Source organism: Channa argus, chromosome 22 (assembly GCF_033026475.1).
Source record: "Channa argus isolate prfri chromosome 22, Channa argus male v1.0, whole genome shotgun sequence".
NCBI classification, from domain to species: domain Eukaryota; kingdom Metazoa; phylum Chordata; class Actinopteri; order Anabantiformes; family Channidae; genus Channa; species Channa argus.
The window spans coordinates 6,103,071-6,129,497 of NC_090218.1; the positions used below are offsets into that span (position 1 = coordinate 6,103,071).

General features: G+C 37.0%; 6 protein-coding genes across 6 annotated transcripts; all 6 read right to left on the minus strand.

Moving 5' to 3' along the window:
- Nucleotides 1–2,070: 2,070 nt before the first annotated feature.
- LOC137108215 (olfactory receptor 2AT4-like) lies at nucleotides 2,071–3,082 on the minus strand. The gene has a single exon (XM_067492578.1). It carries the CDS (start codon nucleotides 3,061–3,063, stop codon nucleotides 2,071–2,073), a length of 993 nt encoding a protein of 330 aa, XP_067348679.1. The 5' UTR covers nucleotides 3,064–3,082.
- A 5,149-nt stretch (nucleotides 3,083–8,231) lies between these two features.
- Nucleotides 8,232–9,409, minus strand: LOC137107952 (olfactory receptor 2AT4-like). The gene has a single exon (XM_067492147.1). The coding sequence runs from the start codon at nucleotides 9,258–9,260 to the stop codon at nucleotides 8,268–8,270; it is 993 nt and encodes a 330-aa protein (XP_067348248.1). The 5' UTR covers nucleotides 9,261–9,409; the 3' UTR covers nucleotides 8,232–8,267.
- A 4,627-nt stretch (nucleotides 9,410–14,036) lies between these two features.
- On the minus strand, nucleotides 14,037–15,508 carry LOC137107903 (olfactory receptor 2AT4-like). Its single transcript, XM_067492045.1, has one exon. The coding sequence runs from the start codon at nucleotides 15,464–15,466 to the stop codon at nucleotides 14,474–14,476; it is 993 nt and encodes a 330-aa protein (XP_067348146.1). The 5' UTR covers nucleotides 15,467–15,508; the 3' UTR covers nucleotides 14,037–14,473.
- Nucleotides 15,509–16,352: 844 nt separating this feature from the next.
- Nucleotides 16,353–20,451, minus strand: LOC137108122 (olfactory receptor 2AT4-like). The gene has a single exon (XM_067492435.1). It carries the CDS (start codon nucleotides 19,209–19,211, stop codon nucleotides 18,219–18,221), a length of 993 nt encoding a protein of 330 aa, XP_067348536.1. The 5' UTR covers nucleotides 19,212–20,451; the 3' UTR covers nucleotides 16,353–18,218.
- A 211-nt stretch (nucleotides 20,452–20,662) lies between these two features.
- Nucleotides 20,663–21,790, minus strand: coa4 (cytochrome c oxidase assembly factor 4 homolog). Its single transcript, XM_067492436.1, has 2 exons — nucleotides 21,653–21,790; nucleotides 20,663–21,059 (listed from the first exon to the last, which is right to left on the minus strand). Exon 2 carries the CDS (start codon nucleotides 21,024–21,026, stop codon nucleotides 20,775–20,777), a length of 252 nt encoding a protein of 83 aa, XP_067348537.1. The 5' UTR covers nucleotides 21,027–21,059; nucleotides 21,653–21,790; the 3' UTR covers nucleotides 20,663–20,774.
- Nucleotides 21,791–24,052: 2,262 nt separating this feature from the next.
- On the minus strand, nucleotides 24,053–25,083 carry LOC137108217 (olfactory receptor 2AT4-like). The gene has a single exon (XM_067492579.1). The coding sequence runs from the start codon at nucleotides 25,025–25,027 to the stop codon at nucleotides 24,053–24,055; it is 975 nt and encodes a 324-aa protein (XP_067348680.1). The 5' UTR covers nucleotides 25,028–25,083.
- Nucleotides 25,084–26,427: the final 1,344 nt, after the last annotated feature.

Below are 26,427 nucleotides of genomic sequence, written 5' to 3' on the forward strand. Positions count from 1 at the left end.
AACATGTCCAAACCACCTCAATCTGGCCTCTCTGACTTTATCTCCAACACATCTAACATGAGCTGTCCCTCTGATGTCCTCATTCCTGATCCTGTCCATCCTCTTCACTCCCAAAGAGAACTTCAACATCTTAAGCTCTGCTACCTCCAGCTCTGCCTCCTGTCTTTTCTTCAGTGTCACTGTCTCTAAGACAAACAACATCGCTGGTCTCACCACCATCTTGAAAACCTTTCCTTTCATTCTTGCTGATACTCTTTTGTCACACAACACACCTGACAGTTTTCGCCACCCGTTCCAACCTGCCTGCACTCGCCTCTTCACCTCTTTTCCACACTCTCCATTGCTCTGAAGTGTTGACCCTAAGTACTTAAAGTCCTGCACCTTCTTCACCTCTGCTCCCTGTAACCTCACCGTTCCACTTGGGTCCCTCTCATTGACACACATGTGTTCTGTCTTGAGAGAAGGTCAAAGAACTGATGCATCTAAAAAAGTCTGATTTTAAAACTGAGTAACCACTGTATAGAACAGAAGCAGAGAAGTGTCTCTATATCCAAACACAAAAGAGAGATGCTTGTCTCCTGAAGCACAGAGTCTGGTGTCCAGGGTCAGGAGAGGTCAGGACACTCACACTCTTGGTGTGGCTGAGGAAGGAGTGGTGCACTTCGTTTCATGGTTTTGTGATGTGATTTGAAGTGTTAGTGTAGTATTTATTAATTTTAAATGACCAGAATAGTTTAAAAAAAGAGAGAGATTTTTTCAATAAATATTATTAATGATAAAAATATAAATATATATGTGAATTCTAAAACATAGAACTGTAAATTTGAAGCAAACTCCATAACCAATAGCTTTGCACAAATGTGACAAAACTCAAATGTGTGTGTAGATTCAATTCTAATTATTTCCAAAACAATAAAACACTGGTGAATGTCTGAATCTTTGCAAATTAAGGTAAATAAATGTGTAAAAAAATATGTAAATAAAAACAGCATAAGTGGCTTTTAAGAAGAAATTGGTCCTAAACACTAACAGTGATTAGTGAGTGAGGCCCAACACATCCATCATCAAAACAATAATTTCAAAAAAATAAAGATGGTTTATTGAACAATGTCTCCATTGATTCTGCTTTCCTCACAATACTGCATGTGATCTAGCAAACATAAATGTCACATTTTAAACAGCATGTTGTCTAAACAGCTTAGATGAAGTTAACATCTGTTCAGAGATTTCATACAAACTGATGTGGCTGATTTGTCTTAAATCCCCCTCAATATAATGAGGCAGACACTCATAATACCATTCTATAGTTTGTGTCTTCTCTTGTGCACTGCATAAAAAAGTGTAATGAATTATTACACTGTATGCGATTATTTATATCTAACTTGGTGTAGCAATTTTTACAAAATGTAATGCATTACATTATTATGCCACACCATTAACAAGGACCTTTATATAGCTGTAAATGTGAGAACATACTGTCGGTCAGTCAGTGGATTTGTTATTAACAAAACAGGTAAGAAAGAGCTGCTAATGCAGAATATAACACAGAGATAATCCAGCATTGTCATATTAAGATCAATCACTGTACAGTTTGCACTAAGTTTAAACCCACTACAAGGCAGACGGTCATCATAAAACCATTCTCTAGTCCATGTCCTCCTTTGTGGAAGCATACACTGTCTCAACATACACTTTAAACAAATAGTTATGGCCAAAATTTTTAAACGTGCTTTTCTGTATTGGTTTGTGTTGATTTTATTTTTTCTTACTAGTGCCAAAGCTCTAGTTCAGATCTCTTTGGTTAATACAAGGTGGTATGCAAGGGGCCAGAGACAGGAGCAGAAAACTCAGGTCTGAGTGTATTTGTTGCACATAAAATGAAATTGAAAAAATGACAATGAGAGGAATGTAAAACACAGCAACAATAATTAGATGCTCGACACAAGTTGCAACGATTTTATATAAATATGTAAAGATTTCAAAATGTATACATTACTTCCACACCTGATATATACATAAAACAATAGCAAACATTTTTGCTGCCATATGCTCTGAACAAGCATCTATGGTCTAAACTCTCAAGCATTTTGTCCTTTGTTGGTCTATTTCAATTTTATGTATTTTCACCATTGCAAAAGCTCTGATTTTGATCTCTTTGGTTTTCAAAGAATACACAATAGGATTGATACAGGGTGGTATGCAAGAAGCCAGAGTAAGACTGAGCACCTGCTGGTCTTGGTCAATGTTTCTCAGATAGAACGCAATAGTAAAAATGGTAATAAGAGGAACGTAAAAAACGGCAACAAGAATCAGATGCTCAACACAAGTGGCCAATGCTTTAACTCGACTTTCCAAGGATTTCATCCTGAACACAGTCGTTAAGATGATGATGTAAGACAGAAAAATAAAAGTAAAGGGTCCTGCAAGAAGCAAACTACTAAGCACAGAGGCCACGGACCACTGCAATGAGTAGTCATTACAGGCGAGTCTAAACACAGGTGCATAGTCACAGAAATAACTGAATACATTTAGAGAGTTGCAAAAAGACAGTCGAGTCATTATACTTACTGCAAAAGCAATGATGCTCATAGCAACACACCAAGTCAGGCTGATAATACAAGACATTCTTCGCAGTGTGTTGATTGAGTGTTGATGGAGGGGGAAACATATTGCAATCAGCCTGTCATAAGCAAGTACAGCAAGTGCAAATGACTCCAACGTCCCAAAAGCATAGTAAAAAAACATTTGTATCAAACATAAGTTAAATGGAACAAAGTTATCCTTAAGGAGAAATATTTTTATCATACCGGGAATAGTAGATGTGTTTAGGATCACGTCAATTACTGCAAGATTAAGCACAGCCAAAAATTTTGGAGTGTGCAAACAATGATTAAATATAATTACATAAATCACCAAGCAATTAAACATGACTGTAACCACATAGACAAATGCTAGAAATATGAAGTAGACACTGATGACGGGAAGTGTCTGAAATGCTATGATATAAAAACCTGGAGGACGAACGATGACAGAATCATTCAGAGCTGTCTGCAGAAAAGACATAGTTTGACTCCACAGGCTGTGTCAGGCTGAAACTAGTTAAGATGCTGACTTCAAAGACAGCATGCAAAAGACCTCATGTCTTACTCTTAGACAGCATATGATATACTTTCCTCACTGGTCTCCAGAGATTAACCTTCCTGTTGATACTAAGACAGGTACAATTGTTTAATGAGGTTCATTTTCTTCAACTGTTAAATAAACATTACAGGGAAATAAGAGAATAATGTTACTCACTATAATGACGTTAGCTGTACTGTAATGTACTTAGCACTGAAGCAGATTGAAATTCTGAAAACTCAGATAAAAATAAAATACATTTTCAACTTTATTTATGTAATTCAACTTTATTTATATAGCACCAATTCACAACAAAGTCATCTCAGGGCACTTTACAGAATAAAGCCAAGATTATAAAGATGTATAGAGAGAACCCAACAATTCCCCCTGGAGCAAGCCATAGGCAACAGTGGAGAGGAAAAACTCCCTTTAACGGAAGAAACCTCCAGCAGAACCAGGCTCAGGGTGGGCGGCCATCCGCCTTGACCGGTTGTGGTGAGTGGAAAGGGGAGAGAGAAAAGAACAGAGCAACAAAAGCAACAACAAAACATTGGGCAGATTGGTAGGACCAGTAGCTGCACGCTGGAAGACACACAGTTTCAAAGCCAGGGACACCTGCAGAAAGGGACAGAGAGAGGGGGACAGAGAAGGACAAAGACAACTACGGGAGAGAACACACACAGTTAATGACATACAGTGGTGACAATTGCGGGGTGAGAGGAGAGATGGTCAACAGGAAGAAAGGAGCTCAGTGCAACAGGGGGTGGGTCCCCCAGCAGTCTAAGCCTATAGCAGCATAACTATAACTAACTATATGGTTTATTAAAGAGGAAGGTTTTAAGCCTAAACTTAAAAGTAGAGAGGGTGTCTGCTTCCCGAATCTGAACTGGGAGCTGGTTCCACAGGAGAGGAGCTTGATAGCTAAAGGCTCTACCTGCCATTCTACCTTTGGAAATTCTGGGAACCACAACTAGGCCTGCATTCTGAGTTCGAAGTGGTCTGCTGGGATGATATGGTGCTATGAGATATTCTATATATGATAGATCCTGACCATTCAGAGCTTTATATATAAGAAGCAGGGTTTTAAATTCTATTCTGGATTTAACGGGAAGCCAATGGAGAGAAGCTAGTGAAGGTGAAATATGATCTTTCTTGCTAGTTCCAGTCAGCACTCTTGCTGCAGCATTTTGGATTAATTGCAGGCTCTTTAGGGAGTTACTGGGGCATCCTGAAAGTAGGAAATTACAGTAGTCCAACCTAGAGGTAACAAATGCATGGACCAGTTTTTCGGCATCACTTTGAGACAGGATGCTCCTAATTTTGGCAATGTTCCATAGGTGGAAGAAGGCTGTTCTAGAGATTTGTTTTATATGTGAGGTAAAGGACAAATCCTGGTCAGAAATAACTCCAAGGTTCCTTGCAGTAGTACTGGAGGCCAGACATATGCCATTTAGAGTAACAATATGGTTGGACATTATATGTCTGAGATTTTTGGGCCCAAATACTATGACTTCAGTTTTGTCTGAGTTTAAAAGTAAAATATTGTGGGACATCCAGGCCTTTATGTCTTGTAGGCTTGAAGCTTTATTAACTGATTATTTTCATCTGGTTCCATAGATAAATATATCTGGGTATCATCAGCATAGCAGTGGAAATTTATGGAGTGTTTTCTAATAATGTTGCCTAAAGGAGACATATATAAAGTATAAAGTATTGGTCCTAACACAGAGCCTTGTGGAACTCCATAGGTAACCTTTGTGTGCATGGAGGATTCATCATTAACATGAACAAATTGAAATCTATCAGATAGATAAGATTTAAACAAACCTAGTGCAGTTCCTTTAATCCCAATTTCATGTTCTAGTCTCTGAAATAAAATGTTATGATCAATGGTATCGAATGCAGCACTAAGATCTAACAGAACAAGTATAGAGATGAGTCCATTATCTGAGGCCACGAGAAGATCGTTGGTGACTTTTACCAGTGCTGTTTCTGTACTATGATGAACTCTAAATCCTGACTGAAAGTCTTCATACAAATTATTCCTATGAAGGTGATCACATAATTGTTTTGCAACTACTTTTTAAATTATTTTAGAATTAAAGGGGTGATTAGATATTGGTTTGTAATTGGCTAAAACACCTGGGTCAAGACAGGGTTTTTTAAGTAGTGGTTTAATTACAGCTACCTTATAGGCCTGTGGTACATAGCCTGCTTCTAAAGATAGATTGATGATATCTAATATGAACGTATCTATTAAGGGTAAAGCTTCCTTGAGGTTGTTGGTCCAGGTTGTTGGTTTAGATGAGGTAATAATTGAAATTAGCTCAGAGAGATCTATGGGCAAAAAGCAGTCTACCAGGGATTGGGGCCTTAGTGATGATTCTAGCAATGTTGTACATGAAGATCTATCTGTAATATTTGGGGTAAGGATCTGGTGAATTCTTTCTCTAATAGCTACAATTTTATTGCTAAAGAAAGTCATAAAGTCATTGCTGCTCAGAGTTAAGGGAATAGTAGGCTCAACAGAACTATGGCTCTTAGTCAGCCTGGCTACAGTGTTTAACAGAAACCGGGGGTTGTTCTTGTTTTCTTCTATTAATGATGAATAATATGCTGTTCTGGCATCACGGAGAGCTTTTTTGTACATTTTTAAACTATTTTTCTAGGCTAAATGAGATTCTTCTTTTCCAAACAAAACATTTACTTCTGGCTTTTGAGTTTTCTTGTTTGGAGTTGAGAGGCTAAGAGTAAGGATCTCAAATGATTTCTAACTATGTTTAGGTCTAGGGTTAATTGTTAAGCTTGAGTGGTAGATTTGCTGCTAAACCTCCACGTCTTTGCTTCTATGACTGGCGGAGTGGACTTATTTAGACTGATACGTTCCATCTGCTGCAGCCGGGTTTCAGTAAGACAAGATAAATCAGTTTGATGGTCACTTATCAAGTCATTTACTGACAGAAATATACACAAGAAAGATCAGATATTTATTAGGCCACGTTTAATTGTTTTGAGCCTGTGTTCTGTGGGAGGAGTTGTCTTAATATTAAGTTCTAATGATTGCGTTAATTTTTGATTCATGTCATTTAGGTGGTTGAGGAGCAGACACAGTCTCTATGAGGACTTCTCTAGGGGTGTCCTCGTGTTTTCACAGTTTATGGTTTTGCCGGGGGCTTCAAACTAAATGGTTCAGTTTGCTCTGATGTACAGGGGTCTTGAGGGGTTGGCCCATTTTTATAGGGAGGCATTTCATCCACTGTCCCTTATCACTTTATTTTCAGGGGGAAACACAATAAAAGAGGAAGCACTTAGAAATGAGGGGCAGACGTTTATTCTATGATTTGGAATTGGGCCATAATCTATGACGTGGAGAAGCAGACTTCAAACCGCACAACAACTTCTGAAGTAAAGGCTCTGCAGCACGAGGTCAACAGAAATCAAGGTGTCATATTTAGTAGCTTTAATGATGAATAAAGAGACAGACACACATGAAGATGCATGGATCACTATTACTCATTTTCTGGCCACTAAATGTAAAGAAGGTCACAGAACTGATGCATCTCAAAAAAGTCTGATTTTAAAAATGAGTAACCACTGTATATAACAGAACAAGAGAAGTGTCTCTATATCCAAACACAAAAGAGAGATGCTTGTCTTCTGGAGCACAGAGTCTGGTGTCCAGGGTCAGGAGAGGTCAGGACACTCACACTCTTGGTGTGGCTGATGTGTTGACGTAGGAGTGGTGCACTTTGTTTCATGGTTTTGTGATGTGATTTGAAGTGTTAGTGTAGTATTTATTAATTTTAAATGACCAGAATAGTTACAAACAGAGAATTGTTTTCAATAAATGTTATTAATGATATTAATATATGTGAATTCTAAAACATAGAACTGTAAAATTGAAGCAAACTCCATAACCAATAGCTTTGCACAAATGTGACAAAACTCAAATGTGTGTGTAGATTCAATTCTAATTATTTCCAAAACAATAAAACACTGGTGAATGTCTGAATCTTTGCAAAAAAAAAAAGGTAAATAAATGTGTAAAAAAATATGTAAATAAAAACAGCATAAGTGGCTTTTAAGAAGAAATTGGTCCTAAAAACTAACAGTGATTAGTGAGTGAGGCCCAACACATCATCAAAACAATAATTTCAAAAAAATAAAGATGGTTTATTCAACAATGTCTCCATTGATTCTGCTTTCCTCACAATACTGCATGTGATCTAGCAAACATAAATGTCACATTGTAAACAGCATGTTGTCTAAACAGCTTTAGATGAAGTTAACATCTGTTCAGAGATTTCATACAAACTGATGTGGCTGATTTGTTTTAAATCCCCCTCAATATAATGAGGCAGACACTCATAATACCATTCTATAGTTTGTGTCTTCTCTTGTGCACTGCATAAAAAAGTGTAATGAATTATTACACTGTATGCGATTATTTATATCTAACTTGGTGTAGCAATTTTTACAAAATGTAATGCATTACATTATTATGCCACACCATTAACAAGGACCTTTATATAGCTGTAAATGTGAGAACATACTGTCGGTCAGTCAGTGGATTTGTTATTAACAAAACAGGTAAGAAAGACCTGCTAATGCAGAATATAACACAGAGATAATCCAGCATTGTCATATTAAGATCAATCACTGTACAGTTTGCACTAAGTTTAAACCCACTACAAGGCAGACGGTCATCATAAAACCATTCTCTAGTCCATGTCCTCCTTTGTGGAAGCATACACTGTCTCAACATACACTTTAAACAAATAGTTATGGCCAAAATTTTTAAACGTGCTTTTCTGTATTGGTTTGTGTTGATTTTATTTTTTCTTACTAGTGCCAAAGCTCTAGTGCGGATCTCTTTGGTTAATACAAGGTGGTATGCAAGGGGCCAGAGACAGGAGCAGAAAACTCAGGTCTGAGTGTATTTGTTGCACATAAAATGAAATTGAAAAAATGACAATGAGAGGAATGTAAAACACAGCAACAATAATTAGATGCTCGACACAAGTTGCAACGATTTTATATAAATATGTAAAGATTTCAAAATGTATACATTACTTCCACACCTGATATATACATAAAACAATAGCAAACATTTTTGCTGCCATATGCTCTGAACAAGCATCTATGGTCTAAACTCTCAAGCATTTTGTCCTTTGTTGGTCTATTTCAATTTTATGTATTTTCACCATTGCAAAAGCTCTGATTTTGATCTCTTTGGTTTTCAAAGAATACACAATAGGATTGATGCAGGGTGGTATGCAAGAAGCCAGAGAAAGACTGAGCACCTGCTGGTCTTGGTCAATGTTTCTCAGATAGAACGCAATAGTAAAAATGGTAATAAGAGGAACGTAAAAAACGGCAACAAGAATCAGATGCTCAACACAAGTGGCCAATGCTTTAACTCGACTATCCAAGGATTTCATCCTGAACACAGTCGTTAAGATGATGATGTAAGACAGAAAAATAAAAGTAAAGGGTCCTGCAAGAAGCAAACTACTAAGCACAGAGGCCACGGACCACTGCAATGTATAGTCATTACAGGCGAGTCTAAACACAGGTGCATAGTCACAGAAATAACTGAATACATTTAGAGAGTTGCAAAAAGACAGTCGAGTCATTATACCTACTGCAAAAGCACTGATGCTCACAGCAACACACCAAATCAGGCTGATAATACAAGACATTCTTCGCAGTGTGTTGATTGAGTGTTGATGGAGGGGGAAACATATTGCAATCAGCCTGTCATAGGCAAGTACAGCAAGTGCAAATGACTCCAACGTCCCGAAAGCATAGTAAAAAAACATTTGTATCAAACATAAGTTAAATGGAACAAAGTTATCCTTAAGGAGAAATACTTTTATCATACCGGGAATAGTAGATGTGTTTAGGATCACGTCAATTACTGCAAGATTAAGCACAGCCAAAAATTTTGGAGTGTGCAAACAATGATTAAATATAATTACATAAATCACCAAGCAATTAAACATGACTGTAACCACATAGACAAATGCTAGAAATATGAAGTAGACACTGATGACGGGAAGTGTCTGAAATGCTATGATATAAAAACCTGGAGGACGAACGATGACAGAATCATTCAGAGCTGTCTGCAGAAAAGACATAGTTTGACTCCACAGGCTGTGTCAGGATGAAACTAGTTAAGATGCTGACTTCAAAGGCAGCATGCAAAAGACCTCATGTCTTACTCTTAGACAGCATATGATATACTTTCCTCACTGGTCTCCAGAGATTAGCCTTCCTGTTGATACTAAGAGAGGTACAATTGTTTAATGAGGTTCATTTTCTTCAACTGTTAAATAAATATTACAGGGGAATAAGAGATTAACGTTACTCACTATAATGACGTTAGCTGTACTGTAATGTACTTAGCACTGAAGCAGATTGAAATTCTGAAAACTCAGATAAAAATAAAATACATTTTCAACTTTATTTATGTAATTCAACTTTATTTATATAGCACCAATTCACAACAAAGTCATCTCAGGGCACTTTACAGAATAAAGCCAAGATTATAAAGATGTATAGAGAGAACCCAACAATTCCCCCTGGAGCAAGCCATAGGCAACAGTGGAGAGGAAAAACTCCCTTTAACGGAAGAAACCTCCAGCAGAACCAGGCTCAGGGTGGGCGGCCATCCGCCTTGACCGGTTGTGGTGAGTGGAAAGGGGAGAGAGAAAAGAACAGAGCAACAAAAGCAACAACAAAACATTGGGCAGATTGGTAGGACCAGTAGCTGCACGCTGGAAGACACACAGTTTCAAAGCCAGGGACACCTGCAGAAAGGGACAGAGAGAGGGGGACAGAGAAGGACAAAGACAACTACGGGAGAGAACACACACAGTTAATGACATACAGTGGTGACAATTGCAGGGTGAGAGGAGAGGAGAGATGGTCAACAGGAGGAAAGGAGCTCAGTGCATCGGGGGGTGGGTCCCCCAGCAGTCTAAGCCTATAGTAGCATAACTATAACTAACTATATGGTTTATTAAAGAGGAAGGTTTTAAGCCTAGACTTAAAAGTAGAGAGGGTGTCTGCTTCCCGAATCTGAACTTGGAGCTGGTTCCACAGGAGAGGAGCTTGATAGCTAAAGGCTCTACCTGCCATTCTACCTTTGGAAATTCTGGGAACCACAACTAGGCCTGCATTCTGAGTTCGAAGTGGTCTGCTGGGATGATATGGTGCTATGAGATATTCTATATATGATAGATCCTGACCATTCAGAGCTTTATATATAAGAAGCAGGGTTTTAAATTCTATTCTGGATTTAACGGGAAGCCAATGGAGAGAAGCTAGTGAAGGTGAAATATGATCTTTCTTGCTAGTTCCAGTCAGCACTCTTGCTGCAGCATTTTGGATTAATTGCAGGCTCTTTAGGGAGTTACTGGGGCATCCTGAAAGTAGGAAATTACAGTAGTCCAACCTAGAGGTAACAAATGCATGGACCAGTTTTTCGGCATCACTTTGAGACAGGATACTCCTAATTTTGGCAATGTTCCATAGGTGGAAGAAGGCTGTTCTAGAGATTTGTTTTATATGTGAGGTAAAGGACAAATCCTGGTCAGAAATAACTCCAAGGTTCCTTGCAGTAGTACTGGAGGCCAGACATATGCCATTTAGAGTAACAATATGGTTGGACATTATATGTCTGAGATTTTTGGGCCCAAATACTATGACTTCAGTTTTGTCTGAGTTTAAAAGTAAAATATTGTGGGACATCCAGGCCTTTATGTCTTGTAGGCTTGAAGCTTTATTAACTGATTATTTTCATCTGGTTCCATAGATAAATATATCTGGGTATCATCAGCATAGCAGTGGAAATTTATGGAGTGTTTTCTAATAATGTTGCCTAAAGGAGACATATATAAAGTATAAAGTATTGGTCCTAACACAGAGCCTTGTGGAACTCCATAGGTAACCTTTGTGTGCATGGAGGATTCATCATTAACATGAACAAATTGAAATCTATCAGATAGATAAGATTTAAACAAACCTAGTGCAGTTCCTTTAATCCCAATTTCATGTTCTAGTCTCTGAAATAAAATGTTATGATCAATGGTATCGAATGCAGCACTAAGATCTAACAGAACAAGTATAGAGATGAGTCCATTATCTGAGGCCACGAGAAGATCGTTGGTGACTTTTACCAGTGCTGTTTCTGTACTATGATGAACTCTAAATCCTGACTGAAAGTCTTCATACAAATTATTCCTATGAAGGTGATCACATAATTGTTTTGCAACTACTTTTTAAATTATTTTAGAATTAAAGGGGTGATTAGATATTGGTTTGTAATTGGCTAAAACACCTGGGTCAAGACAGGGTTTTTTAAGTAGTGGTTTAATTACAGCTACCTTATAGGCCTGTGGTACATAGCCTGCTTCTAAAGATAGATTGATGATATCTAATATGAACGTATCTATTAAGGGTAAAGCTTCCTTGAGGTTGTTGGTCCAGGTTGTTGGTTTAGATGAGGTAATAATTGAAATTAGCTCAGAGAGATCTATGGGCAAAAAGCAGTCTACCAGGGATTGGGGCCTTAGTGATGATTCTAGCAATGTTGTACATGAAGATCTATCTGTAATATTTGGGGTAAGGATCTGGTGAATTCTTTCTCTAATAGCTACAATTTTATTGCTAAAGAAAGTCATAAAGTCATTGCTGCTAAGAGTTAAGGGAATAGTAGGCTAAACAGAACTATGGCTCTTAGTCAGCATGGCTACAGTGCTGAACAGAAACCGGGGGTTGTTCTTGTTTTCTTCTATTAATGATGAATAATATGCTGTTCTGGCATCACGGAGAGCTTTTTTGTACATTTTTAAACTATTTTTCTAGGCTAAATGAGATTCTTCTTTTTCAAACAACACATTTACTTCTGGGTTTTGAGTTTTCTTGTTTGGAGTTGAGAGGCTAAGAATAAGGCTCTCAAATGATTTCTAACTATGTTTAGGTCTAGGGTTAATTAATAAGCTTGAGTGGTAGATTTGCTGCTAAACCTCCACGTCTTTGCTTCTATGACTGGCGGAGTGGACTTATTTAGACTGATACGTTCCATCTGCTGCAGCCGGGTTTCAGTAAGACAAGATAAATCAGTTTGATGGTCACTTATCAAGTCATTTACTGACAGAAATATACACAAGAAAGATCGGATATTTATTAGGCCACGTTTAATTGTTTTGAGCCTGTGTTCTTTGGGAGGAGTTGTCTTAATATTAAGTTCTAATGATTGCGTTAATTTTTGATTCATGTCATTTAGGTGGTTGAGGAGCAGACACAGTCTCTATGAGGACTTCTCTAGGGGTGTCCTCGTGTTTTCACAGTTTATGGTTTTGCAGGGGGCTTCAAACTAAATGGTTCAGTTTGCTCTGATTTACAGGGGTCTTGAGGGGTTGGCCCATTTTTATAGGGAGCCATTTCAACCACTGTCCCTTATGACTTTATTTTCAGGGGAAACACAATAAAAGAGGAAGCACTTAAAAATGAGGAGCAGACGTTTATACTATGATTTGGAATTGGGCCATAATCTATGACATGGAGAAGCAGACTTCAAACCGCACAACAACTTCTGAAGTAAAGGCTCTGCAGCACGAGGTCAACAGAAATCAAGGTGTCATATTTAGTAGCTTTAATGATGAATAAAGAGACAGACACACATGAAGATGCATGGATCACTATTACTCATTTTCTGGCCACTAAATGTAGAGAAGGTCACAGAACTGATGCATCTCAAAAAAGTCTGATTTTAAAAATGAGTAACCACTGTATATAACAGAACAAGAGAAGTGTCTCTATATCCAAACACAAAAGAGAGATGCTTGTCTTCTGGAGCACAGAGTCTGGTGTCCAGGGTCAGGAGAGGTCAGGACACTCACACTCTTGGTGTGGCTGATGTGTTGACGTAGGAGTGGTGCACTTTGTTTCATGGTTTTGTGATGTGATTTGAAGTGTTAGTGTAGTATTTATTAATTTTAAATGACCAGAATAGTTACAAACAGAGAATTGTTTTCAATAAATGTTATTAATGATATTAATATATGTGAATTCTAAAACATAGAACTGTAAAATTGAAGCAAACTCCATAACCAATAGCTTTGCACAAATGTGACAAAACTCAAATGTGTGTGTAGATTCAATTCTAATTATTTCCAAAACAATAAAACACTGGTGAATGTCTGAATCTTTGCAAAAAAAAAAAGGTAAATAAATGTGTAAAAAAAATATGTAAATAAAAACAGCATAAGTGGCTTTTAAAAAGAAATTGGTTCTAAACACTAACAGTGATTAGTGAGTGAGGTCCAACACATCCATCATCAAAACAATAATTTCAAAAAAATAAAGATGGTTTATTGAACAATGTCTCCATTGATTCTGTTTTCCTCACAATACTGCATGTGATCTAGCAAACATAAATGTCACATTGTAAACAGCATGTTGTCTAAACAGCTTTAGATGAAGTTAACATCTGTTCAGAGATTTCATACAAACTGATGTGGCTGATTTGTCTTAAATCCCCCTCAATATGATGAGGCAGTAACTCATAATACCATTCTATAGTTTGTGTCTTCTCTTGTGCACTGCATAAAAAAGTGTAATGAATTATTACACTGTATGTGATTATTTATATCTAACTTGGTGTAGCAATTTTTACAAAATGTAATGCATTACATTATTATGCCACACCATTAACAAGGACCTTTATATAGCTGTAAATGTGAGAACATACTGTCGGTCAGTCAGTGGATTTGTTATTAACAGAACAGGTAAGAAAGAGCTGCTAATGCAGAATATAACACAGAGATAATCCAGCATTGTCATATTAGGATCAATCACTGTACAGTTTGCACTAAGTTTAAACCCACTAGAAGGCAGACGGTCATCATAAAACCATTCTCTAGTCCATGTCCTCCTTTGTGGAAGCATACACTGTCTCAACATACACTTTAAACAAATAGTTATGGCCAAAATTTTTAAACGTGCTTTTCTGTATTGGTTTGTGTTGATTTTATTTTTTCTTACTAGTGCCAAAGCTCTAGTTCAGATCTCTTTGGTTGATACAAGGTGGTATGCAAGGGGCCAGAGACAGGAGCAGAAAACTCAGGTCTGAGTGTATTTGTTGCACATAAAATGAAATTGAAAAAATGACAATGAGAGGAATGTAAAACACAGCAACAATAATTAGATGCTCGACACAAGTGGCCAAAGATTTTACATGAATATCTAAAGATTTCAAAATCTATACATTACTTCCACACCTGATATATAAACAAATAAATAGAAACATTTTTGCTGCCATACGCTCTAAACAAGCATCTATGGTCTAAACTCTCAAGCATTTTGTCCTTTGTTGGTCTTCTTCAATTTTATGTGTTTTCATCATTGCAAAAGCTCTGATTTTGATCTCTTTGGTTTTCAAAGAATACACAATAGGATTGATGCAGGGTGGTATGCAAGAAGCCAGAGAAAGACTGAGCACCCGCTGGTCTGGGTCAATGTTTCTCAGATAGTACCCAATAGAAAAAATGGTAATAACAGGAACGTAAAAAACGGCAACAAGAATCAGATGCTCAACACAAGTGGCCAATGCTTTAACTCGACTATCCAAGGATTTCATCCTGAACACAGTCGTTAAGATGATGATGTAAGACAGAAAAATAAAAGTAAAGGGTCCTGCAAGAATCAAAGAGGAAAGCACAGAGGATATGGACCACTGCAATGTGTAGTCATTACAGGCAAGTCTAAACACAGGTGCATAGTCACAGAAATAACTGAATACATTTAAAGAGTTGCAAAAAGACAGTCGAGTAATTATGCCTACTGTAAATGCACAGATGCTCACAGCAACACACCAAGTCAGGCTGATAATACAAGACATTCTTTGCAGTGTGTTGATTGAGTGTTGATGGAGGGGGAAACATATTGCAATCAGCCTGTCATAAGCAAGTACAGCAAGTGCAAATGACTCCAATGCCCCAAAAGCATAGTAAAAAAACATTTGTACCAAACATAAGTTAAATGGAACAAAGTTATCCTTAAGGAGAAATATTTTTATCATACCGGGAATAGTAGATGTGTTTAGGATCAAGTCAATTACTGCAAGATTAAGCACAGCCAAAAATTTTGGAGTGTGCAAACAATGATTAAATATAATTACATAAATCACCAAGCAATTAAACATGACTGTAACCACATAGACAAATGCTAGAAATATGAAGTAGACACTGATGACGGGAAGTGTCTGAAATGCTATGATATAAAAACCTGGAGGACGAACGATGACAGAATCATTCAGAGCTGTCTGCAGAAAAGACATAGTTTGACTCCACAGGCTGTGTCAGGCTGAAACTATTTAAGATGCTGACTTCAAAGACAGCATGCAAAAGACCTCATGTCTTACTCTTAGACAGCATATGATATACTTTCCTCACTGGTCTCCAGAGATTAGCCTTCCTGTTGATACTAAGACAGGTACAATTGTTTAATGAGGTTCATTTTCTTCAACTGTTAAATATATATTACAGGGAAATAAGAGAATAATGTTACTCACTATAATGACGTTAGCTGTACTTAGCACTTAAGCAGATTGAAATTCTGAAAACTTAGTTAAAAACTAAAGTGCATTTTCCAACAAAATATTTACTTCTGGCTTTTGAGTTTTCTTGTTTGGGGTTGCAAGGGTAAGAATAAGGCTCTCAAATGATTTCTAACTATGTTTAGGTCTAGGGTTAATTGTTAAGCTTGAGTGGTAGATTTGCTGCTAAACCTCCACGTCTTTGCTTCTATGACTGGCGGAGTGGACTTATTTAGACTGATACGTTCCATCTGCTGCTGCAGGATTTCAGTAAGATAAGATAAATCAATTTGATGGTCACTTATCAAATCATTCACTAACAGAAATATGCACGAGAAAGATCGAATATTTATTAGGCCACATTTAATTGTTTTGGGCCTTTGTTCTGTGGGAGGAGTTGTCTTAATATTAGGTTATAATGATTGCGTTAATTTTTGATTCATGTCATTTAGGTGGTTCAGGAGCAGACAAAGTCTCTATGAGGACTTCTGTAGGGGTGTCCTCGTGTTTTCACAGTTTATGGTTTTGCCGGGGGCTACAAACTAAACGGTTCAGTTTGCTCTGATGTACAGGGGTCTTGAGGGGTTGGCCCATTTTTTAAAGGGAGCCATTTCAACCACTGTCCCTTATGACTTTATTTCAGGGGAAACACAATAAAAGAGGAAGCACTTAAAAGTGAGGAGCAGAGGTTTATACTATGATTTGGAATTAAGCCATAATCTACGACGTGGAGCAGCAGACTTCAAACCGCATAACATCTTCTAAAGTGAAGGCTCTGCAGCAGGAGGTCAACAGAAATCAAACTTTCATATTTAGTAGCTTTAATGATGAATAAAGAGACAGACACACATAAAGATGCATGGATCCATATTACTCGTTTTTTGGGCACTAAATCTAGAGAAGGTAACAGAACTGATGCATCTAAGAAAGTCTGATTTTAAAACTGAGTAACCACTGTATACAACAGAAGAAGAGAAGTGTCTCTATATCCAAACACAAAAGAGAGATGCTTGTCTCCTGAAGCACAGAGTCTGGTGTCCAGGGTCAGGAGAGGTCAGGACACTCACACTCTTGGTGTGGCTGAGGAAGGAGTGGTGCACTTCGTTTCATGGTTTTGTGATGTGATTTGAAATGGTAGTGTAGTATTTATTAATTTTAAATGACCAGAATAGTTACAAACAGAGAATTGTTTTCAATAAATGTTATTAATGATAAATATATAAACATATATGTGAATTCTAAAACATAGAACTGTAAAATTGAAGCAAACTCCATAACCAATAGCTTTGCACAAATGTGACAAAACTCAAATGTGTGTGTAGATTAAATTTGAATTATTTCCAAAACAACAAAATACTGGTGAATGTCTGAATCTTTGCAAAAAACTGAAAATAAAAATACATAAATGAAAACAGCATAAGTGGTTTTTAAGAAGAAATCGGTCCTAAACACTAACAGTGATTAGTGAGTGAGGCCCAACACATCATCAAAACAATAATTTCAACAAAATAAAGGTGGTTTATTGAACTTTGTCTCCATTGATTCTGTTTTCCTCACAATAGTTAATGTGATCTATCAAACATAAATGTCACATTGTAAACAGCATGTTGTCTAAACAGAATAAGAAGAAGTGAACATCTGTTCAGAGATTTCATACAAACTGATGTGGCTGATTTGTCTTAAATCCCCCTCAATATAATGAGGCAGACACTCATAATACCATTCTATAGTTTGTGTCTTCTCTTGTGCACTGCATAAAAAAGTGTAATGAATTATTACACTGTATGTGATTATTTATATCTAACTTGGTGTAGCAATTTTTACAAAATGTAATGCATTACATTATAATGCCACACCATTAACAAGGACCTTTATATAGCTGTAAATGTGAGAACATACTGTCGGTCAGTCAGTGGATTTGTTATTAACAAAACAGGTAAGAAAGAGCAGCTAATGCAGAATATAACACAGAGATAATCCAGCATTGTCATATTAAGATCAATCACTGTACAGTTTGCACTAAGTTTAAACCCACTACAAGGCAGACGGTCATCATAAAACCATTCTCTAGTCCATGTCCTCCTTTGTGGAAGCATACACATACATCAACATACACTTTAAACAAATAGTTATGGCCAAAACTTTTAAACATGCTTTTCTGTATTGGTTTGTGTTGATTTTATTTTTTCTTACTAGTGCCAAAGCTCTAGTTCAGATCTCTTTGGTTGATACAAGGTGGTATGCAAGGGGCCAGAGACAGGAGCAGAAAACTCAGGTCTGAGTGTATTTGTTGCACATAAAATGAAATTGAAAAAATGACAATGAGAGGAATGTAAAACACAGCAACAATAATTAGATGCTCGACACAAGTGGCCAAAGATTTTACATGAATATCTAAAGATTTCAAAATCTATACATTACTTCCACACCTGATATATACACAAATAAATAGAAACATTTTTGCTGCCATACGCTCTAAACAAGCATCTATGGTCTAAACTCTCAAGCATTTTGTCCTTTGTTGGTCTATTTCAATTTTATGTATTTTCACCATTGCAAAAGCTCTGATTTTGATCTCTTTGGTTTTCAAAGAATACACAATAGGATTGATGCAGGGTGGTATGCAAGAAGCCAGAGAAAGACTGAGCACCCGCTGGTCTGGGTCAATGTTTCTCAGATAGAACCCAATAGAAAAAATGGTAAAAAGAGGAACGTAAAAAACGGCAACAAGAATCAGATGCTCAACACAAGTGGCCAATGCTTTAACTCGACTATCCAAGGATTTCATCCTGAACACAGTCGTTAAGATGATGATGTAAGACAGAAAAATAAAAGTAAAGGGTCCTGCAAGAAGCAAACTAGTAAGCACAGAGGCCACGGACCACTGCAATGTGTAGTCATTACAGGCGAGTCTAAACACAGGTGCATAGTCACAGAAATAACTGAATACATTTAGAGAGTTGCAAAAAGACAGTCGAGTCATTATACTTACTGCAAAAGCACTGATGCTCACAGCAACACACCAAATCAGGCTAATAATACAAGACATTCTTCGCAGTGTGTTGATTGAGTGTTGATGGAGGGGGAAACATATTGCAATCAGCCTGTCATAAGCAAGTACAGCAAGTGCAAATGACTCCAATGTCACAAAAGCATAGTAAAAAAACATTTGTACCAAACATAAGTTAAATGGAACAAAGTTATCCTTAAGGAGAAATATTTTTATCATACCGGGAATCGTAGATGTGTTTAGGATCACGTCAATTACTGCAAGATTAAGCACAGCCAAAAATTTTGGAGTGTGCAAACAATGATTAAATATAATTATATAAATCACCAAGCAATTAAACATGACTGTAACCACATAGACAAATGCTAGAAATATGAAGTAGACACTGATGACAGGAAGTGTCTGAAATGCTATGATATAAAAACCTGGAGGACGAACGATGACAGAATCATTCAGAGCTGTCTGCAGAAAAGACATAGTTTGACTCCACAGGCTGTGTCAGGATGAAACTAGTTAAGATGCTGACTTCAAAGGCAGCATGCAAAAGACCTCATGTCTTACTCTTAGACAGTGTATGATATACTTTCCTCACTGGTCTCTGGAGATTAGCCTTCCTGTTGATACTAAGAGAGTAATGGGTTAGGGTGATGGTAATGGTGAATGTATAGGCTGCTTCCGCTTTCAAGATGTCATGTCACTGTTATTTCTGTGATTTGGATTTGGATGCATTATATATAGCACACTGGAAGTGAACCGTTTCCCTGCATGGATGTTGCATTATAACTAACAAAGAATAGCCACCAGTACTATTCTTTGTTACGGTCTGTGCAACAGTGAGGGAAGGAGGAAACCCACCTGATAACCATGAGGGCTATTTAACGCAGACACACAATGATAACCTGCTACAATATTTGAAATAACTCTATTTTGATGAAAAACGTCCTACATCCAAACTGTGACATCTTGTGGCTGTTGCAGAGAATTAATACCATCCATGCTGCAATCAATACTGAACTATTTTCCATTATTTACAGTATATACACTATAAAAGCGTAAGAATATTTTGTGAAGTTAATCGGAACAAACTAAGGAAACAGCATAGTGTTTCCATTCTCATTTACAAGAACGTAGGTCTAATGGGGCCAATTTGTAATGCCACTAACTAAGAACGCTGGTTAAGGACCTTTGCTGTAACAAACCCTGTTTGCTGTTTAATCTACAGGGCAACAGCAATTAATCTGTTTTCCACCTATTAACAAGATTAACAATTAAAACCCGACCTCCCATTTGCAGTTAATTTACTAAGCTCCACTCCACCAAAGGCGCTCTCTGTTCTAAGTTCTTCCTTTCATCACGGACTCACCTGTCGTTTACATTTCCCTCTTTGAACACCAATATTCATCCCAAAATGTTTATTTGATATGCATATTATCTTAACAGTTTATCACCTGCATTTATTTTAGTAGTCATTGGATCAATAAATAATTGGTTATTAATCTAGGGTGTATATAGGGTGTTATATTGACAATGCATATTGCTGCAATACTGGTGTTTTTGTGTATTCCTATATATTTAAGTATGGATTATGTTATGACAAAAAATAAATATTTAGTTTTATCTTTAAGACAAATTCCCTGATTTTTAATAAAGTACATCAAAAGTACAATTTCAAATAGGCCTTCCAAGTTCAGTGTTTGTCAGTGATGTTTTATATTTAAAACAATAAGACTGAAAACTGTCAGGATTAGACCTAAGATCTAAAATATATCCAAAACAACCAGAAGTTACTGATCTGGGAAGACCTTTTGTGGATTACAGAAACCTAATGCACGTAAATCAAACTTGCAATCACTGATCTGACATTTCTCAGTAACCACACACACTTTTAATTCACACCCAACCATACACCCAAAACTCTACACTAGAACTTCACGTTTTCTCAAAACTTTATTTTCATCACCATTAAATCAGGTAGAGTTCTTATGCCTCAAGCATGTCAAGCAAGTCCTGGACACAGAACTCATCGACTGGGTGTGTAGTTCAACTGGGTCTAGACTCACTGGATGCTGACTGTTGTTTCTTCAGCTGTTCTTTTCGAGCATTTTGAAAGTTCATCATGCAGTCTTTGAATGTCTGTACCTGGCTCTGGCATAGTCGCCAGTCCTGGTGTTCAGCCATGCACTCTTGCACAGCGTAATGTAGCTCGGCACAGCCAGTGCGGGATATCATCTGCTCAACAGGGTCATCCTCATCGTCTTTCCGGCTGCGGTCATGGGGTGAATGGTATGCCATCGTGTTTCAATTCAAGGTGCTGATTTTGGCAGTCTGCTCAGGAAAACACATAACTGTATTAATAAGTCTGTGAATATGCAGTTTTAACATCAACTACACAATGCACTACGTGCACATACTGTAGTATCTGTGTTTTTCAGGCCTTTCAGCAGTGAGCTGTATCTCTACAATGGCTAAAACTGTAGTAAGTGTACTTTCTTTTTAGAAGGAATTGCTACAGTTTATCGGTATCTTTCTTAAGTCTTGATGGTTCCAGTGTGTTGTGAACATTCGCTGCCTTGAAGAACTAATGTAGTCTTTTCAAAGTTAGTTGTATCTGTTATAAAGCCTTCACTCGTTGATATACGCTGGGTGAGCAAGGGTAGCGACCACTGTCGCTGCAATTTGGCTGTATGACTTAGCCTTTAATAGGTCGTGTTCAAACTGCAATACGGTTTTTAATTCAGTGCAGTAACGTACAGTATGTTACATAATTAAGACTCAGCAACGGGAAACACTCGTTCTGGTGGTTATTCGTTTTAGCTAGTTTCTCTGTTTCCACTTTGCTTTAGGCAGAAATGGTCACCATAACAACACGTTGTGCTATCAAAAGCTAAGGTAGCTACGTTTGTCTTCCTTGTTTTTACCTGCGTTTACTTTGTCAGCGAAACTATCCCTCGAAGCACTGAAACCAACTTTCTATAGCCAACATAACTCCAGAATTTTCATACCCGACCACAGGGTCAAGTCGTGCAGGAGAACACCTTTAAGCAAAGGACCAAAGTGCAGCGGTGAATAAGTTCCGCTCGAGCAGACATTTGTTCCGCCTTACAGCGACAATCTTTTTATACATGTATTTTGGAATATGTATGTAGATATAGAAATATTCAGACATTTAACGCCACTATATGTATTTTACAGATTTAGTTGTTCGTACTTTACTGTGTGTTACTGATTGTTGCTTCTTTGTAGAGTGACCTTGAGTGACCTGAAATGCACTTTTAAATACAATCAATTATTATTATAATAATTTTTTAAAATTACTATTAGAACATTTAATCAAAATATGATCAGCTAACAAGCGGGGATGTACTGCCTTACTGTTGAATAACTAGCTGTCAGTCCTTTCAGCTTATCCTGTGACTTCAGGGTCACCCCACGTGTTGATTTTGCAGTTTTTGTTCTGGATGCCTTTCCTGACGCAACCCTCCCCAGTTTCTACCGTGCAGACTGGCAGTGCTGAGGATGGGGATTGGTTGTTGGGGGTACGGTATCTTGTCCAGGGACCTCGAACCTCCGACCCCATGGTCAGTAGGTGGCCACTTTACCCACTGAGCCACTGCCGCCCCTCTAACTAGCTGTCAGCACATAAGGAGTTAAAATCTGCATCACCCTTATCACCAGCTGTATTTGTTCCTCACCAAGTCTCTATAGTAAGATGTTTAACTATTATTTATATCATTATTGATATTATCAGTGCTGATAGCAGTAGTGTAATGATCAGTGTATCAGTAATGATAACAACAACAACAACTATAATAATAATAGTAATAATACTAATAATAGTATTAGTAATATATTATTAGCTGCTGCCTCAGAGCTGGATGCAGTGACATGTAATGAATGGAAGGATATTTTACTAATTAACATACATCTCAAGTGCAAAAAGTTCTAGTGGAGAACTTTCCTACTTTAAATATTTGCTGTAAATTTTAGGGCCCATTACGATATATCATGTTTGTGTACATCACGTCTGCTGGTATGTATGCAATACATTAGAAAAATAAGTTAGAAACAAATCTGTTACACATTTTGTTTATGTTTAATCAAAACGAAACAGAGAATGTTTATTCAGTTTTGAACTAACAGTACAATTTTACTGAAGGTTATGAATTATGTTGTAACCTGAGTGTGACTGGATGTAGGTTTCCAAAGTAATGGCTCTGTTTGCAATTTCTTTGTTTTCTGCAGATATTTGTCGTGAAATCTTTTATTAAATATTTAATAATTTCTTTAATAAACAAACCATTTAAACATAAACATTATGATGGAACAAGTAATGGAAAAAGCCTTCTGCTGTCACTAAACACCAACTGGAATCAGATGTTAACAAACCAGAAGTCCAATCAATCAAACTGGAATGGAGCTATGGTTTATAATTTCACTAAAGCTTGATTAAGCTGACAAAAACAGTCAGCTAATAACAAGCAGCATCAGCCAAAATGAGTCAAACCTTGTAAAAAAGAGATCTCACCAGAGACATTAATTTGCATGTAGCCGGAATAAGTTACAGAGTAATCACAAAGACAGATGATGCAAAAATTCTACCTTGCTGCCCTTTTATTTATTTCTTTTTATTCAGTCAGAACATTCCTCAAAAAACGGAGGACCCTCTAAAGTGTAACCACTGCTCACTGGTTAATTTAGACATGAATCTTTAAAAAAAAAAAAAGTAAAGTTTTTAGTCATTTTTATTTTACACTGTTGCCAATAAAGCTGGAATCATTTTGTTTTCAGAGACATGTTTGTTTTAGGTTAATTGTGGTCTAATTTTCACTGTGATATGCTTTAAAGACATTGATCAATAGAGTTTTAAGAAGATATATACTTTATCTATCAAGAATAAATCACATTCATAAGAAGAGGTAAAAAAATATTAAAAAAGTATGGGCAACAGTGTATATGAGTTCTGCATAAAAAGATTGGCAAACATGACTAAACATATGTAGCTCTGTGAAAAGCTGCTCTATTGCTATGGTTCATTGGGAATACATTTATTATTAAACAGACTATGGAGACCTAAAGGAAAGTTAGTGTAATGATCTTAATGAGCCCAGTTCGTGATGTGATCACCAGAGAGTTTTGGTTTAATGACCTTGTCCTCAACAAACATTTCACAATTCAAACGCCAGACTAATTAATCTCAGTTGCACTTATTAGATGGAAATTAATAGGAAATGGAGAAAAAGAACACACACACCTTTGTAACACACACGCAAACAAACACAAATACACACAATTGTGGCATTTCGACAAATTGCTTGTTGTCAAATGCTTGTTTTCAGTCTCCGGCCCAGTGCCAGAACTCTGGTTTTGATTTCTTTAGTTTTTAAAGAATATACAATAGGATTAATGCAGGGTGGGATGCAAGAGGCCAATGACAGACCCAGCATTCGTAGGTCCGGGTCAAAGGCTCGTACATACAAGCCAATTAAGAAAATGCTGAATGTAGGAATGTAAAATACAGCAACAAGAACGAGGTGCTCAATGCAAGTGGTGAGAGCTTTTATCCTACTGCCGACTGCTTTCATCCTGAACACAGTGACTATGATGCTGACATAGGACAGAACAATAAAAGTAAAGGGAACCATCAGATTGATCATACTAGAAGTTGAAGCCACAGACCACTGCAATGTGTAATCGTTACACGCAAGTCTAAACACAGGTGCGTAGTCGCAGAAGTAGCTGAACACTCTGACAGAGTTACAGAAGGACAGCTGGGTCATGATCACCGTGCTATAGGCTACTCTTCCCAGATTGAAAACCCAAGTCAGGCTGACAATACAAGACATAATCTGCAATGTGTTGAATATGTTCTGATGCAGTGGGAAGCATATTGCAATCAACCTGTCATAAGCAAGTATAGCGAGTGCAAATGACTCCAGCGACGCGAAGGAATAGTAAACATACATTTGTACCAGACAAAATTTAAACGGAACAAAGTTGTCCTTAAAGAGAAATGTCTTAATCATGCTGGGGATAGTGCTTGTGTTCAATATGACATCAATCACTGCCAGGTTGAGGATAGCCAGAAATTTTGGCGTGTGTAAACTGGGGTCAAGGACAACTAAATAAATCAAAAAAATATTGAACATGACTGTAACCGCATAGACAATTGCTAGAAATATGCAGTAGACACTGATGTAGGGAAACGTCTGGAATCCAATGATATAGAAGCCTGGAGGATGAATGATGACAGAGTTATTTAAACTCCTTAGAAAAGACATAGTTGGATTCCCCATGCTGTGTGTTGGAGGACAACCTCTGGGTAAAAGGTCTACAGTGAAAAAAAAAGGGAAATCACATAATTTTGGGGTTATAAACCACAATCCTAGTTATCATTATGATCATTCGTAGCATTCTTCCAACCAAAAACAGAAGAAGACAATACAACTTTTTACCTTTACAATCACATAATTCAAATTGAACTTCAAATTATTAAAACACTGTTATTTATATTCTGATGAGCGATGAATATTATGTATTGTTATCACAACACAGCAGAGTACAGTGCTTGTTCGGATCACCTGTTTCGTCGATGATGATTTAATATGATGATCAGGACACGAACTGTCCTCATGCCGGAGCTGGTGGAGAATATACTCTTCTATGAATCTCCAGAGATAACATTCACCCATACATCTAATTATTGACAATATAGACAAACAAACCTGTAATTAGCAGCACCTTACTACACATTTATGCACTATGTGCAGTGTGTTCTCAAGGTTCAAGGTTCATGATTCATGATATCCCACACAGTATTATTATTTTTTGGTGATTCCAAACACTTTGTCTCTATAGCAGCTACAACAGTAATTCCAGTGGTCTTTAGAATGTCATGGAGGACAATGGTCAACATGACCACCCAGCAGCTACAAAATGTGATGTTGTTACATGTGGAGGGGATTTTTGTGCTAACAGGTGGTTTGAACATATGAAATGAAACGGAATTGAAATGTATTTTGAATATGTAAAGCAAAAGAAAAAAGATTATACAAACTGTTAACAATTATTAAAACATTCGAAAAGGAGTGAGATGATTAAATTATTTTATCCCATAAATCATCTTCCAATCTAACTATTTATAATATCCAATATATATAAATATACCCCTGGGGGAAACTACAAGCTACATTCAAATGTGGCAAACAAACATCTCTCAACTTCACATTACTATCACCCTGATACCATAACTTTCTAATTTATTAATTAATATGCCATGTTTTAATAGTATCAAAATCTTTTATTCTATTATTGACAGTGATGTTGATCTGTTAGATCTGAGCCCATATTGACTATCAGTAAGTAGTTTGTGTTTTTCTATGAATGTGTTCAGTATGTTGTTGAAGAGTTTTTCTAGTACTTTAGAAAATTGTGGAAGTAAGGAAACCGATCTGTAGTTTGTGGAGTGATGTCTGTCGCCAGATTTATACAGAGGTCTAACTTTTGCTGTTAACATTGGGTTTGGAAATTAGCCCATTTGGAATGATAAATTACAAATATATGATAGTGGTTTTGAAATCCACTCAATCACCCTCTTCACTATTGTCATATCAGTGTCATTAAAATCAGTAAAATGTTTATTTTTGCATTTTTTTAAACAATATCAAATATTTTTTTTTCAGTGACAGGTTTGGGG

What these genes read in the sequence shown, in the direction of transcription:
- LOC137108215 (XM_067492578.1), bottom strand. Translation starts at nt 3,063, where the DNA reads ATGTCTTTTCTGCAGACAGCTCTGAATGATTCTGTCATCGTTCGTCCT.
- LOC137107952 (XM_067492147.1), bottom strand. Translation starts at nt 9,260, where the DNA reads ATGTCTTTTCTGCAGACAGCTCTGAATGATTCTGTCATCGTTCGTCCT.
- LOC137107903 (XM_067492045.1), bottom strand. Translation starts at nt 15,466, where the DNA reads ATGTCTTTTCTGCAGACAGCTCTGAATGATTCTGTCATCGTTCGTCCT.
- LOC137108122 (XM_067492435.1), bottom strand. Translation starts at nt 19,211, where the DNA reads ATGTCTTTTCTGCAGACAGCTCTGAATGATTCTGTCATCGTTCGTCCT.
- coa4 (XM_067492436.1), bottom strand. Translation starts at nt 21,026, where the DNA reads ATGGCATACCATTCACCCCATGACCGCAGCCGGAAAGACGATGAGGAT.
- LOC137108217 (XM_067492579.1), bottom strand. Translation starts at nt 25,027, where the DNA reads ATGGGGAATCCAACTATGTCTTTTCTAAGGAGTTTAAATAACTCTGTC.